Here is a 13,247-nt window from a genome sequence, read left to right on the forward strand (position 1 = left end):
ATACTGAACTGTAAACCAGGCATTTATGAAAGTGTAGGGCAAAGCACAGAATTTGAATCTAAAAGACTTCGATTTAGACCCTGAATGTGACTTTTAATATTTGTGTCCTTTGTCAAGTCACATAAAATGTGCAAGTCCCAGTTTTTTATGACTTTGAATTTAGATCAGTGATAATCCTTGTGCCCACCTGCTCAGTGTACTACTGCGAAGAGAGAGTGAAATTACGTGGGATTATGTAAATTTTAAGATTTTTAAAACTCACGTTCCTGCATCAAATATTCAACATCTTAAAAATTATGGTAAATTAAATGTCCGTGCAAATAGTCCTAAACACAAATTGCCTTTAAGACTGTGGTAAACCTCATAAAACTGCATATTACTATGTACAAACCTTTAACTAAAATGTTAACAATAGCATAAAATATACAGAAAGCTATTTCCAGATTTAGCAAATGGCCTATAGGTAAAAAGAAAAGTTTAAAGTAAAAAAAGAAAATGCACACTGGCTAAAAATAATTGTGCTTTCCACAAAAACATCTGTTAGAGAATCTTATATACTTTCAATTATATTCCTTTACTATATTTCCAAAGCTTCATATTACTTACTCAGGGTAAAATTTTCTATTCTTCCATTGATTTTAAGTCCCAAATAAAGAAGTCACTTTTTACTATTTTTTTGAGGTACAGGAATGCAAACTCTGAATTGTTTCAAGGTTCCACACACTGTGGCTTTTTCCAAGAATAGGATGCTGTTTTCTAGTTCATGTGTTTGGTTTTGTTGTTGTTGTTTGGAGTTTGGCTTTAAATGAGATATGCTGAATTACATGTTTTCCAGTTCTGTTTAGGTACTTAAAATTCTGTGTTCTAAGTTCAGAACTGTGTCTTAAAATATTTAAAAGCACTGAAGCTCTAAGTGAAGAATGGTGTAATCAGTAGTGTTTTTTTCTTTTTTTCTTGGAGTTGAGATTTGTTTTTGTTATTTATTTTGCTGCGTTTCTTTTGACATTTAGAAAAGCCAGTCTGTATTCATTTTCCTGCTTAAATTGGTCATCATGGACACGTTAATACTACAACATTCACTTGAAGTCATATTATGTAGGTCAAAATGTTCAAATATTGGCAATTGCATATAGTTCAATATAATGCAGTGACTTTTATTGAAGTCTGCTTATCTCTGAGTCCTAATGCATATCATTAAATATTTGAGGGAAAAAAATCTAGAACTTTGTATTGTAAATCACATATAATTAATTGACCCCAACTACTGCCGATTCCCATATGTAGTTTGCCAAACCTTAGGCAAAAAAATTTTTTTAAGTTTATTTATTTATTTTTAGAGAGGGAAAAGGAGGGAGAAAGAGAGGGAGAGAAACATCAGTGTGGGGTTGCCTCTCTCACGTGCCCTACTGGGGACCTGGCCCGCAACCCAGGCATGTGCCCTGACTGGGAATCGAACTGGCAACCCTTTGGTTCTCAGGCCAGCACTCAATCCACTGAGCCACACCAGCCAGGTCCCTTAGGCAAAAGATTAAAGGATGCTCTCATCATGTAGAAAATCCATGGGACTTCCAAAAAAGTAAGGGAATCAGGTAGAATGTTAGGGTCCTACTCCTATATCACAGGTGGCAAACACACATCCTGTGGGCCAAATCCGGCCCTCCACCTTGTTTTATCCGGCCCGGCACCTTGTTTCTACCCGGCAGCAGCGCAGAGCTCCTTGCCCCTAGTTCAGGAATAATTACATGTACACAGTCCTAAAATTACATTTGGCCCTTTGAGGGCAACCACGAGGCTGATATGGCCCCTGGTGAAAATGAGTTTGACACTCTTGTCCTATATCATGGTTTTTCTTTTGTTTTTCTTAAATTCATGTGTTTAGGTTTAGAACAATTATATGAAGCAGTTGTTTTGCTTTTCTATCTCTCAGGTAAAACATATGATGGAAAACATGCTCTCCCAACATCAACAGCATTAATCATTTCTAAAATGGGAAAATATGACCAACTATGTTCCCCACTTTTCCAAAACTGTGTACTGTCATTTGTATTAATTTGCACAGACTGAATTGCATTCTGTCTCGTAGTTATTTATGAACTTGCTTGATCACTCATACTAGGTTTTCAGTCTTTATCAAAATAACATGGGGTTCATGATTGCATATCTTAATAGGAAAAAAGGCTATCCAGTGAAACTAAGGAGAGAAGAAAAAAACCTATCCTGTCCACACTTTCAATTTCATTCCTTAGCAGTAATCAGATTTTTAGGTTTCCCTGTATTTTCCCCATAAAACCTACTTGCCCATCCTCTGCTCAGTTGCGTAAGACTTAAAAGTATGTCCTAGTTCTAAAAAATTTGGAAACATTGAACGTCATATGTCTAATTTTTAATGAATAGAAAAGCATTTGCTTTGACACGACTCTCTATTACTGTGTGCAAGAGCCAATTTTTCCATCAAGGTTTTCTGTAAAATGATTTAGGCAATGTGCACAGCTCAACTCAAAATGTAACTCTCACAAAATGACTTGTGAAATCATTTTCAGTTTAGTTGGTGCTGATGGACTAGAACTGTTTTGGAGAAACACGCAGAGCAGTGAAGTGCGGCTTTGCATTGTTTTTTATGTTGTTCTTGTTGATCTTCTGTGCCATTTGGGAAATGTGTACAGACATACCGTATTTTGCTGTGTATAATGCACACTTTTTTGGCCAAATTTTTGAGGGAAACATAAGAATACACATTATACATGGGTATAATGATTACATACCATGGGTGTAACAATGGGTATAATAATCCTGTGTATAATGCGAACAGAAACGTGGGTGCGCACTATACATGGCAAAATACAGTACCTCTGAATGGAGGACTTTGTCTATTGTTAGGTATCGGAGGTACTGAGAGGACATAACAGGGGAGGAAATCGTGGAGAAACTTAGCCCGGAAATGCAGGGGGACTGTTATGCCATTCTTTACTCTAACAGTTAAATGTTATAGAATAAACAGGGAGGTAGCTGAATAGCTCCCAATACCTGTGGGGGCCTGAAGGATTATCTCAGTGGATCAAGAAAAATGTATCAATAAAGTTCAGTGATTCCATGCACATCAAATTTTCATAAGTAAGTTAAGGTTCAGAGATTCAACTCAATTTTCCACTTCAAATCAACAAATACTTACTAATGCTGTGCTTAACACTCTAAAAGAAATACAAGATGTGATCCCTGCACTCTGGTCACTTGTAATAGTAATTGAGAACACATTTCATAGTTATACAAACAAGTTCAGAAGCAATGCAGGTAGGAAAGACTTAATAGAGCCTAAATACATAGCATAAGACATGAGTGTAACTGACTTCAGGAAGAGGAGAAGGCAATGCAGAAAGCAGAAACGGAGGGTAATTTTATAGAGGAGAAAGTCCTTGAATGTTTGTGCTTTGAATATCATTGGAATTTGGACAATACTGATAACTACCACTCATTTATCATGTCCCAGGATATGTTCTAAATTCACTACTTGTGGTAACTCCTGGTAATCACAACACCCCTATGAAGAAAGCACTATTACTAAACTCGTATTTCGAATTACCCAAGCTGAAGATGGTGGTTTGAATCAGAGAAATGGTGAGGTCAAATTCTGGGTAATTGTAGCCCCGTCTGCTGTGGCTCAGTGGATTGACCACCGGCCTGCGAACCAAAGAGTCACCAGTTCAATTCCCAGTTAGGGCATGGGCTTGGGTTGTGGGCCAGGTCCTCAGTAGTGGGCGCATAAGAGGCAACCACACATTGATGTTTCTCTCCCTCTCTTTCTCCCTCCCTTCCTCACTCTCTAATAAATAAATAAATAAATAAATAAATAAACAAATCATCTGTAAAATATAAAAATAAATTTTTTAAAAATTCTGGATGATTTTAAAGGTAGAGCCCATAGGATTTTGTGGCCAATTGCATGTGGGTTGGTAGAGAGAGGATTCAAGGATAAATCTAAAGATGTTAACGTGAACAGCTGGAAGAATGGAGCTGCTGTTAACTATCCAATGTGGAAAACTGCAGAAGGACCAGGTTAGGGTATAAGGTCTGTGTAAGTTTAGTTTTGACATGTTAAGTTTAAGGTGCGTATTGGACATCCAAGTAGACATCAAAGATAGTTGGATATAAGTCAGAGGTCAGGAGAGCATCTCAATTAGAGATAGAAATTTGGAAATCACCAGAGGTAATCTGTTGGCTCTTCTTCCACACTTGCTCACGAACTATGGGTCTTTTCCTATGTCCCTTTCCCAGTCCTCGTTCCTTTAACCCCACCTCTATAGGCAGTCTTAGCTGCTCCCTGACCTAAATATCACCTTGTCCCAAATGGATCTTATTGATGGCGGTGGAAAACAGAATAAGCAAGATGTCGGGATAGTATTATAGATTCATTACCGATAGTGCCCAACAGAGGGGGCATCCAGCGGATGTAGAGACTGAGACATTTCATGACTAAGTCTGCTGAAGGCTACAGCAAAGTCTTTGTGGGCTAAGAAAACTAGGACGCCTTTGTCTTTCTGGCTCATTATTATATTCCCTGTTCATAGAAGTTGTCCGGCACGTGCTAGGTTTTTAACAGATACTTGTTGAGGTCATGAAGACAGAGAAGGAGAGAGAAACCAGAGGCAGAGGAGAACTAGGTAAGATTAGGGAGGCACGGCTATGCGAAACAGCACTGAGTGCTGCAGAGGGGGGAGAAGATTCACTGAAGAAGCTGTTAGTGAAGCAATAGGTAGAAATTTCCTTCAGGAAGTAAATATGGTAAAAAAAAAAAAAAAAAAGAAGTGATTTACAGGTATTTAGAGCCATCTGCTCACATGAGTCATTTTGAGAAATGAAAACTGAGGAATCACTAGAAAGCAATGTTATAGTTTTGTTTTTTTTTTTTTTAATGAAGTTCAATCTACTTCAAACCAGAGCCTCAGTGAAATATGGAAGTCACTTTTAGGGGGAAATACACTAAGCAATCAATTTCACATTATCTTAGATTTTAGCTTGTTTTTATGTCTCTGAAACTATATTGTTTGAATTTTAAGATAGCTCTTTTTTTCCCTGCTGGGGCATTTTTACCAAGGCAGCATTGGAAAAATGTGAAGTCAGTATTTTGTAAATAATTTTTAAATATTTTATTGCAAACTTTCAGGTAGAAGATAAAAATTCAGATTAATGTTTATATACATATCCTACATACAGTCAACATATGATTTGAAGTCCTACCACAATAAGGGTTTTAAACTCATGAAAGTGCATTTGAGCTTGCTTCTTTGGTATGAAACAGAAATAAGGACACCTGTAAATGATAGACATCCTGATTTTTTTTAATTGTGTGAATTGCAAGCAACAGCTGAATCGAATTTTACGTTTTCTTGTTGTGACATACCCATTTATTTTCGTGAGTAGAGAGAAGGCGCAACAGAAATAATACTGGGGCTTTTTGTAACAAAGAACTTAGCTGAAGGTAAGAAATGACATTTAAATTCAGGAAATTCTCTTTTAATTTTATTTCTATCACAAGTAATTAACAGCAAGTTCAGTTCGTCTGAGATATCACTATCCCTGTTCGGTATACTCCAGCGCTGTTCAATTTCTACTGTATCTGCTTTGACATTCGTACAAATGGGTTTACCATTTAGGTGGGTAAAGGCATGCTCTGTAATGAAACATTCTGACATCCAAAGAGTGGTTGTCACTTTACATTAAGTGGGAAAAAACCTAAACCTCAGAAGTCTGTCTGTTATGATAGAGAACATGGCATAGTTAAATTAAGAGTTACTTGAGACCCTTATGTCAACGTGATTAGTTGGCAAATCGGTCCCTTGTTTGGTTTCCTAGATAAATTGTCTGTAGTATCTAGTTTCTCTTTTTAGCCCATTGAAGGCACTTACTACACAAGATTTGAATAAACGAACTACTTTTAGTTTCAAATTATTTGTTTCATGAATCCCTTTAAAAACATTCTCTTCTTAAAGGGAGACCCATGTTTTAAAATAGTATTTATCTCAAAGTCGAGGCCCACATTTTTGCCTGTGTTATCCATGAGTTCTTATTTAAACAGCAAGCTTTTCAGCTAGAACTGTGAATGAAAGCACCCGAGTTCACAGTCTTCTGTCTGTCTCTAGTTTACATATCCGGACTTCATCTTTTCGGTTGTGAAAGTTACTTCACTATCTAATGTTTCTCTATTAACAGTGTGTAAAGCAGGGCCTCATTTATTTGATTTTGTGAATCAGAGTTGCAAGGATGCTATTTGGAAATGTTAAGGACTTAGATTCTATAAACCCATGAACAAATACCTTTCAGAAATTAAAACTTCCTCTTGCAGGAACTGTGGTTAACAAGTAGACACCTTCCCGCATGGAAGGGGGGTTGGGGAAGTCAATTCATTGGGCATGTCAAAATTAGGATGAAGTGGACTCAAAGTTGGCACTTCATCATTTTTCCATCATATTTTCAGGTAAGATAAGGAACTATTCAGGGGCAGAAATGGAAATAATATATTCTATACTGATCCTAGGGATTTTTTTTTATCACCATAGCAACTACAGCGACTATGGTTTCATTTTTAGAGGGTCAGAAACTGTAAAGATCACTTATTTCTAGACAAACTAAAATAGGAAAAAGCTATAAAAGATCTCATGTCTGACTTTAAACTATGGAAACTGCTACAGAATTGTCTTTGGAGCATATACCATTTTTCTGTGTGCAATGCCGCAGGGAAAGGAGTATGTGTAGGGACTTTTAAAAAAGATTTCCTGGACTCCAGCCAGTTCTGATAGCATTCTCTGAGAACGCTCCAAGGAGCTATTATCTAGATATCCAGGGAGTATGATGTCCCCTGCCCCAGTTTGTGCTTTTTGCTTTTTTCACCTAAAATGGAAAGTTTTCTTGTCTTTACAACATGCTGCCCAGCATTACTAAAACGGTTCATGACTCCATTGTTTTTGTAAAGATTTTATTTATTTATTGTTAGACGGAGGGGAAGGGAGGGAGAAAGAGAGGGAGAGACACATCAGTGTGCGGTTGCCTCTCGCACACCCCCTGCTGGGGACCTGGCCCACAACCCACGCATGTGCCCTGACTGGGAATCGAACTGGTGAGCCTTTGGTTTGCAGGCTGGCACTCAGTCCACTGAGCCACAGCAGCCAGGGCCATTACTTGATTCTTAGTTCCTGTACCACTTTCCAGAAAACTGAGATCTCCGTACAGATTTCAGGTTAAAATGAGAAAGCTTTGCAAGCTCACATCCTCAGAGAAAGTGTGTGTGTGTGTGTGTGTGTGTGTGTGTGTACCATACCACACCACTTCACACCAAAGCCATAAACAGATGACTTTTATTCTGGTGGGGAAGATCCTTCTTTCCTCCTCTTGAATTTTACTCCCATATGATGTTACAGACATTCATTTGAAGTGTTTGGGCTCGCAAAGTGCAGCAAATGTGGCAGGTTGTCACGATGTGAATTTAAGTAATCAGCCCATCCATAAGCTGGCTGTTCCGTGTCACGTGGAGCATTTGTCCGATGTCTGGGTCTTTGCCCTGGGCTGTCAGACCCACAGAAATGGAGTCCACGTCTCACACCTGCATCAGGAGTTGCCCCAGTGCAAGTGCTGGTGAAGTGAGGCTGCCTGGGTCCGCTGAGCGAATGGGAACTCTGCAGAGAAGCCGTGTTGGTCATGATCTAACCAAATTCGTAGAATAGCCCTAAATATTCCATCCAGGCCTCCAGGCTCAGAGCCAAAATTTCATGACCAGAAGATGGTCATGAAATTTTTCCAGGTGAATAAAAAATATATATGAAAGGTGTGCTTGACTGCAGTGACTTTTCAGGCATTGCTAGCATGTACCAGATCCATTCTATCTTTTTTAAAATTATTTTTTAATTACAGTTCATATTCAATATTATTTTGTATTAGTTCCAGGTATACAGCATGGTGGTTAGACAATCATATGCTTTACAAAGTGGTCCCCTTGATATTTCCAGTACCCGCCTGGCCCCATACACAGTTATTACAATGCTATTGACTATTCCCTGCGCCGTACTTTCCATCCCCGTGACTATTCTGCAACTACCCATCTGTACTTGTCGATGCCTTCACCTTTTTCACCCATCCCCCAACCGCCCTCCCGTCTGGCAACCATCTGTCTGTTCTCTATATCTATAGGTCTGTTTCTGTTTTGTTTGTTTGTTTGCATTGTTCTGTAAATTCCCCATTTTATCTTTTTAAAAAGTTTCTGTTATATTATCAGTTTTGTTTTTATTGGTAGTAAACCTTTCTTCAATAAAGATGTGTCTTAGGTCAGCCAAAACAAACCACATTGTCGTACTACACTATTCAATTTGTAGCGAAAGAAGGTAACAGTGGAAGGCAGTCTGCTCTCTCCAGATTTATATTTTCTCTGTTTTCATTTTTTATTGTTGTTCAAGTACAATTGTCTCCATTTCCCCACCACCACTCCCCCCCCGTCCCACCCACCCCTTCCTCCCACCCTCGATCCTATCCCCCTTTGGCTTTGTCCATGTGTCCTTTATACATGTCCCTTGATGGCCGTTCCCCTTCTTTCCCCCCATTATCCCTATCCCCTCCCCCTCTGGTTACTGTCAGCTTATTCTTTATTTCAATGTCTCTGGTTCTATTTTGCTCACTTATTTTGTTGATTAGATTCCACTTATATTTTCACACTTTTCAAATGCTGAAATTGCTCTTGATAAGATCACTGATGACTTCCTAAATTCCCAAAGTTGACTCTTCCCTCCTTTGTCTTGTTGACTGCTCCCTTCCTCCTTCCTGTTCTTTCGTCTTTCCTTGGTTTTGAATTCCTTTACTCTTAGGATTCTCTCTCTTGGTCTGATGAGAATTACTTTTTGGGCATGCTCATGTATTTCCTCTGCATCTGCTTTCAGCAGAGGTTCATCCTCAGACAGCCTTTTGTCTTACTCTTTTCACTCTAAAGAGCATTTCTGAGCAATTTGACCTTCTCTTTCTTGTGCAATTACGCAACATCCGAATTCCAGTGACTCACAATTCTGTAAGCAGCACTGGTAGGAGACATCGGTTACCTGCCTTGCCCCAGATCAGCGCTCTCACGAGACGTCTTTGAGTTGGCATGGCCTCCATTCTCTCCTGTGGTAACACGTGCCCTGTCAGGTCAGCACTCTCACACCGGAGTGGAGTGGAGTTACTTAACAAAAAATAAGGAAGCCTTCCAATCACAAGGTGTACGTGGACTTGAAGAGAACACCTTGGAATTTTATAAACAGCTGCTCTGTCTCCGAAATTAAGTCGCGTAACGCTTCACCGTTGTATCGCACCCCTTTTGTAGCTAATTGGGAAGACATGGGAATACAGCTGCTTTTTTCTTTTTTAGGTTCCCTGTGTAAGCTTTGCCTTTTACTCCTTACAACTGACATTACCTATGTTCTCCCCTGTTTCTATAGCTTAATTCTCCACCAAAGCCAGTCTTCGTGCATCACAGTCAGAAGTCTTAGAATGATGCAGGAAAACGCCCCCAAATCTTCCTGTAACCCATCTACTGTTGCCTAGTCTGACTTGTGGATTTTACTTCGGAGCCTGCCTTCTGGAGAGCTGCAGGGTCACCAAAGCCACTTTCTGTGTAGCCTTGTCTCCATCTCATACATGGTTAAAACCCTTCCCAACTGTGCCTGAAAGCTGGCCAAAAAAAAATCCCTTTTGTTGGTGTTTGTTAAGTTTTTATATCTGTATTTATTTATCCTGGCAGGAAACAGGAGATATCTGAATTAGAGAACATGTTATTAATTATTCAGTACCATCTTTGTGCCAGTTCCCAAGCCCCAAATCCCCATAGGAAAACACAACGAGGGCCAGATGTTTATCGTGCAGGGTTGCGGTACAGGAGAGAAAGTCCCAAATGATGAATATCGGAGCTCATATAAGGAAGCCTGCATGTGTCTCTGTGCGTGTGTGTGTGTGTGAGAGAGAGAAAGGGAGGGAGGGAGGGAGGATGAACCAACATTTGCTCTGGAATGTAAACAAATCATCTCCACAGATAGTGGAAGGTAGAGTTCTGTTATTCTTGGAATGTAATTTAGAATGTAAGCAAAGCGCTCCAGAGAGATAAGTTTCTAAGCCTCTCTGGAGCAATGCACTAGTCTACACTCGAGGATATGTTTGCTATTCAGTTATCCTTTAACACAGTTCCCAATACTCTTTGCTCAGAAAGCCCAGACCATGCAGAAATGTGCAGATATGTATGGCCCAATGGTAGCTGCAATTTCATTCTTCGCAAAATCTAGTGTCAGTTGCCTATTGGATATGTACCATCCGAGGCCCCAAAGGCTTCACAGTATGATTATGTCCCAAACGGAGCTCATCACTTACACACACAGGCATGTGTGTACTCCCGGGACCTGTTCATCCATCTGAAATCCCTTTCCTCAGTGACGCCACAGCTCATCTGGGTATCCAGGCTGGAGACCTGCAAGTTACTGAAGACTTTCCTCTTCTTTACCCTACACACAGTCAGTGAGTTCTTCAGGGTCTTCTTCCTTTTGAACTCCTTTCTCGATCCAAGATAATAATGAATACCAAGTCGATATTTGATTATATTAATGGATTTTTGTGAAGTTTGTAGCTGTGATAAAGGTATTCTGTGTACTTGCTTGGAAAAGAGTTTATCTATATTGTAAACACATGCTGACATATTTATGAGTAAAATATTGTATCAGCTCGTTTGAAATTAGCCCAGCTGAGGAGGTGCATGTGTGGGAGCATCATGAAACAAGGTCACCCACGGCTCCACCAGGGTTGACACTGGACAGTAGGTTCGTGGGAGCTATGTATAATATTTTCCTGTGTTTTATCTATTTGAAATTTTCTATTAAGTTTCTACTACATCATAGTTTCCCACTAGCTACTGAATTACATTTGCAATTTTCAAAGCACATCGTTAAACATCTCTAGCCTCGGTTTCTAGACCCACCTTTCCATAATTCTCTACATTTCTAAAAAGGCAGCCAAATGTGTCTGCTCTTGTGTGTAACCTGCTAACAACAATGTCCTACATCCTTCAACTACTCAGCCACGTCAGCCCCACATTGCACTTCCTTCAGGACCTCTCTCCTGAGCTCGTGACCAAATGTGGTCTGTGATTATTCCTTCGCTGAATTTCCAGAGAGATTCAGGACCACTCAGAGCACTCACTCATCATATTCTTTCTTGTAATCTAGGGGTTACAAGCTGGGGTTCTGCACTTTGATTGTTTTTCCTTCATTTCTCCAAACCATACCTTCCCTTGCTACCAGAATAAGATCAATTTAAAAGTTCTCAAAACAAACAAATAAAACTGTGCTTCACCTACTTTCAATTTCACTATATTGATCCTTTTGCATGGAAGAGCTCAGTAAACGTTTGCTCAATTGACTTGTCTGTAAAACCTCAGATGAGCAAAATAAACAAATTCATACTAACAAGACAAGCGAAATAAAATTTTTCAGCCAATTTTTTTTGGAAATCAATACTTTAAAAAATGTTTATTACATAATGAATTTGTGGCTTGTGAATTTTTCCCTTAAATATAAACTAGATAAAAAGTATGCAGTTAGCTTATGGGATACATTTGGGTTTCTTCACTTAGTCATCAAAAATGCACCAGTACCCACCATGGGCCAGGCACAGGTTGGAGCCTTGGAAACCCAATAGAAAGCAAGACACACGATATCCCTGCACTCACGAGGTCTAGTCCTGTGCTGTAGAGAGAATGTAGAGAGTAGATATATAACTGAAAGTTAATCCTAAGTGCCATGACAAAAATTAAAGAAGACAGGGAGTACAGAGTGATGGGGACTGCTATTTAAAATAGAGTGGTAGAGAAGGCTCCTTTAAGGTGAGAAAGAAGCAAGGGAACCAGCCATATCAATAAATGTCTTGGAGGGAAAGAATGTCTTTGGCAGAGGGAACAGCAAGTGCAGATACCTTGAAGCCATGCTTGGCAGACTCCAGGAGTACAAAGAGGCTAATGAGGCTGAAATAGTGTGAACCTGGAAGAAACTAAGAAAAGATAAGATTAGAATCCTAGGCAGCATACAAGCAAGCCGTAGAGAGCTTTTTAGGTCGTAGTAAAGATTATGGGTTTGATGAGGAGCCATTGGAGGGTCTGCAGCGGAGGAGTGATATGACTGACTGACATTTTATGAAGAGTCTCTTCTGTGCCTGTCTGGGGAACTGACTGGGAAATGGGGAAGATGGGAATCAGGAGGATCATTTAGGCAGCTGTTGCAATAATCCAGGTGAATATAATGATAGCTTCTATCAGAGCTATAGCAAGGGAAGTACAGCAAGTCTGGACAGCTCCTGGAAGTAGAGCCAACAGGATTGGCCAACAGTTTGCATATTGGAGCTTAAAAAAGAAAGCTCAAGGATGATTCTAAGGTGGTCAGCCTGAATAACTATTCACTGATATGTTATATATCTATTGAAATGAGGAAAACCATAGGAAGAGAAGGATAAGGGGGGTGCAGTTAAGAATTTGGTTAGGGCCACGTCACGTTTAAGATAAGATGCTCCTGAGACATCCAAGTTGGATTTGCGAGTATGGAGTTCAGAGTTGCGGACAGGGCTGGGTATGGAAGTTTGCGAGTCATTGTCTTTTAGAGGGTATTTATAGTCATGGGAACAAATGGAGGACATACGGATAGAGAAGGAAAGAAGTGTCAAACTAAATTAGAGCACTCCAATATTAAGAGATTGCTAAGAGGAGGAGGGGTCAGCAAAGGAGGCAGAGAGGCAGCAGGCAGGAAGGTGGAAGAAAAACCAGAAGAGTTTAGGCGACAGAAGCCAAATGGAGAAGGGCTTTTGAGGTGCAGGGACGGATCCACTGTACCAAGAATAGGTCTGTCCCTTAGCCGTGGCATCTGAGCAGGTTGTAACTGCTGGGCTTCAGAGCTGATGGCTTTAAAAAGTCAATGATTAAGAATGGCAAGGCCATCTGTTACTTCTGGGGTTTATAAGTTGCCCTTTTTCTCTTTCCCTGGACAATGGACTCATTTCTGGTTTGTCTTACATTTCCACTATTACAGAATATAAAAGACAACCTGCAACAAATCTCGGGTCGGATTGACATGATTCACAAGAAGAAGACAGCAGCATTGCAAAGTGCCACACCCGCGGAAAGGGCGAAGCTCCAGGAGGCTCTCTCGGGGCTCGATGTCCAGTGGGAAAGAGTTAACAAAACGTACAAGGACCGCCAAGGGTAGGTG

General features: G+C 39.9%; 1 protein-coding gene across 5 annotated transcripts in view; it reads left to right on the forward strand.

Annotated features, from left to right (window-relative positions):
- DMD (dystrophin) overlaps window positions 1-13,247 on the forward strand; it is a 1,965,474-nt gene that overhangs the window by 899,177 nt on the left and 1,053,050 nt on the right. For all 5 annotated transcript variants that reach the window (XM_053917632.1, XM_053917633.2, XM_053917631.1 and 2 more), the window contains one exon: window positions 13,068-13,240. In XM_053917632.1, coding sequence (XP_053773607.1) covers window positions 13,068-13,240 — 173 coding nt within the window. The remainder of the gene's footprint in view (window positions 1-13,067; window positions 13,241-13,247) is intronic.

Source organism: Desmodus rotundus, chromosome X (assembly GCF_022682495.2).
Source record: "Desmodus rotundus isolate HL8 chromosome X, HLdesRot8A.1, whole genome shotgun sequence".
NCBI lineage: Eukaryota > Metazoa > Chordata > Mammalia > Chiroptera > Phyllostomidae > Desmodus > Desmodus rotundus.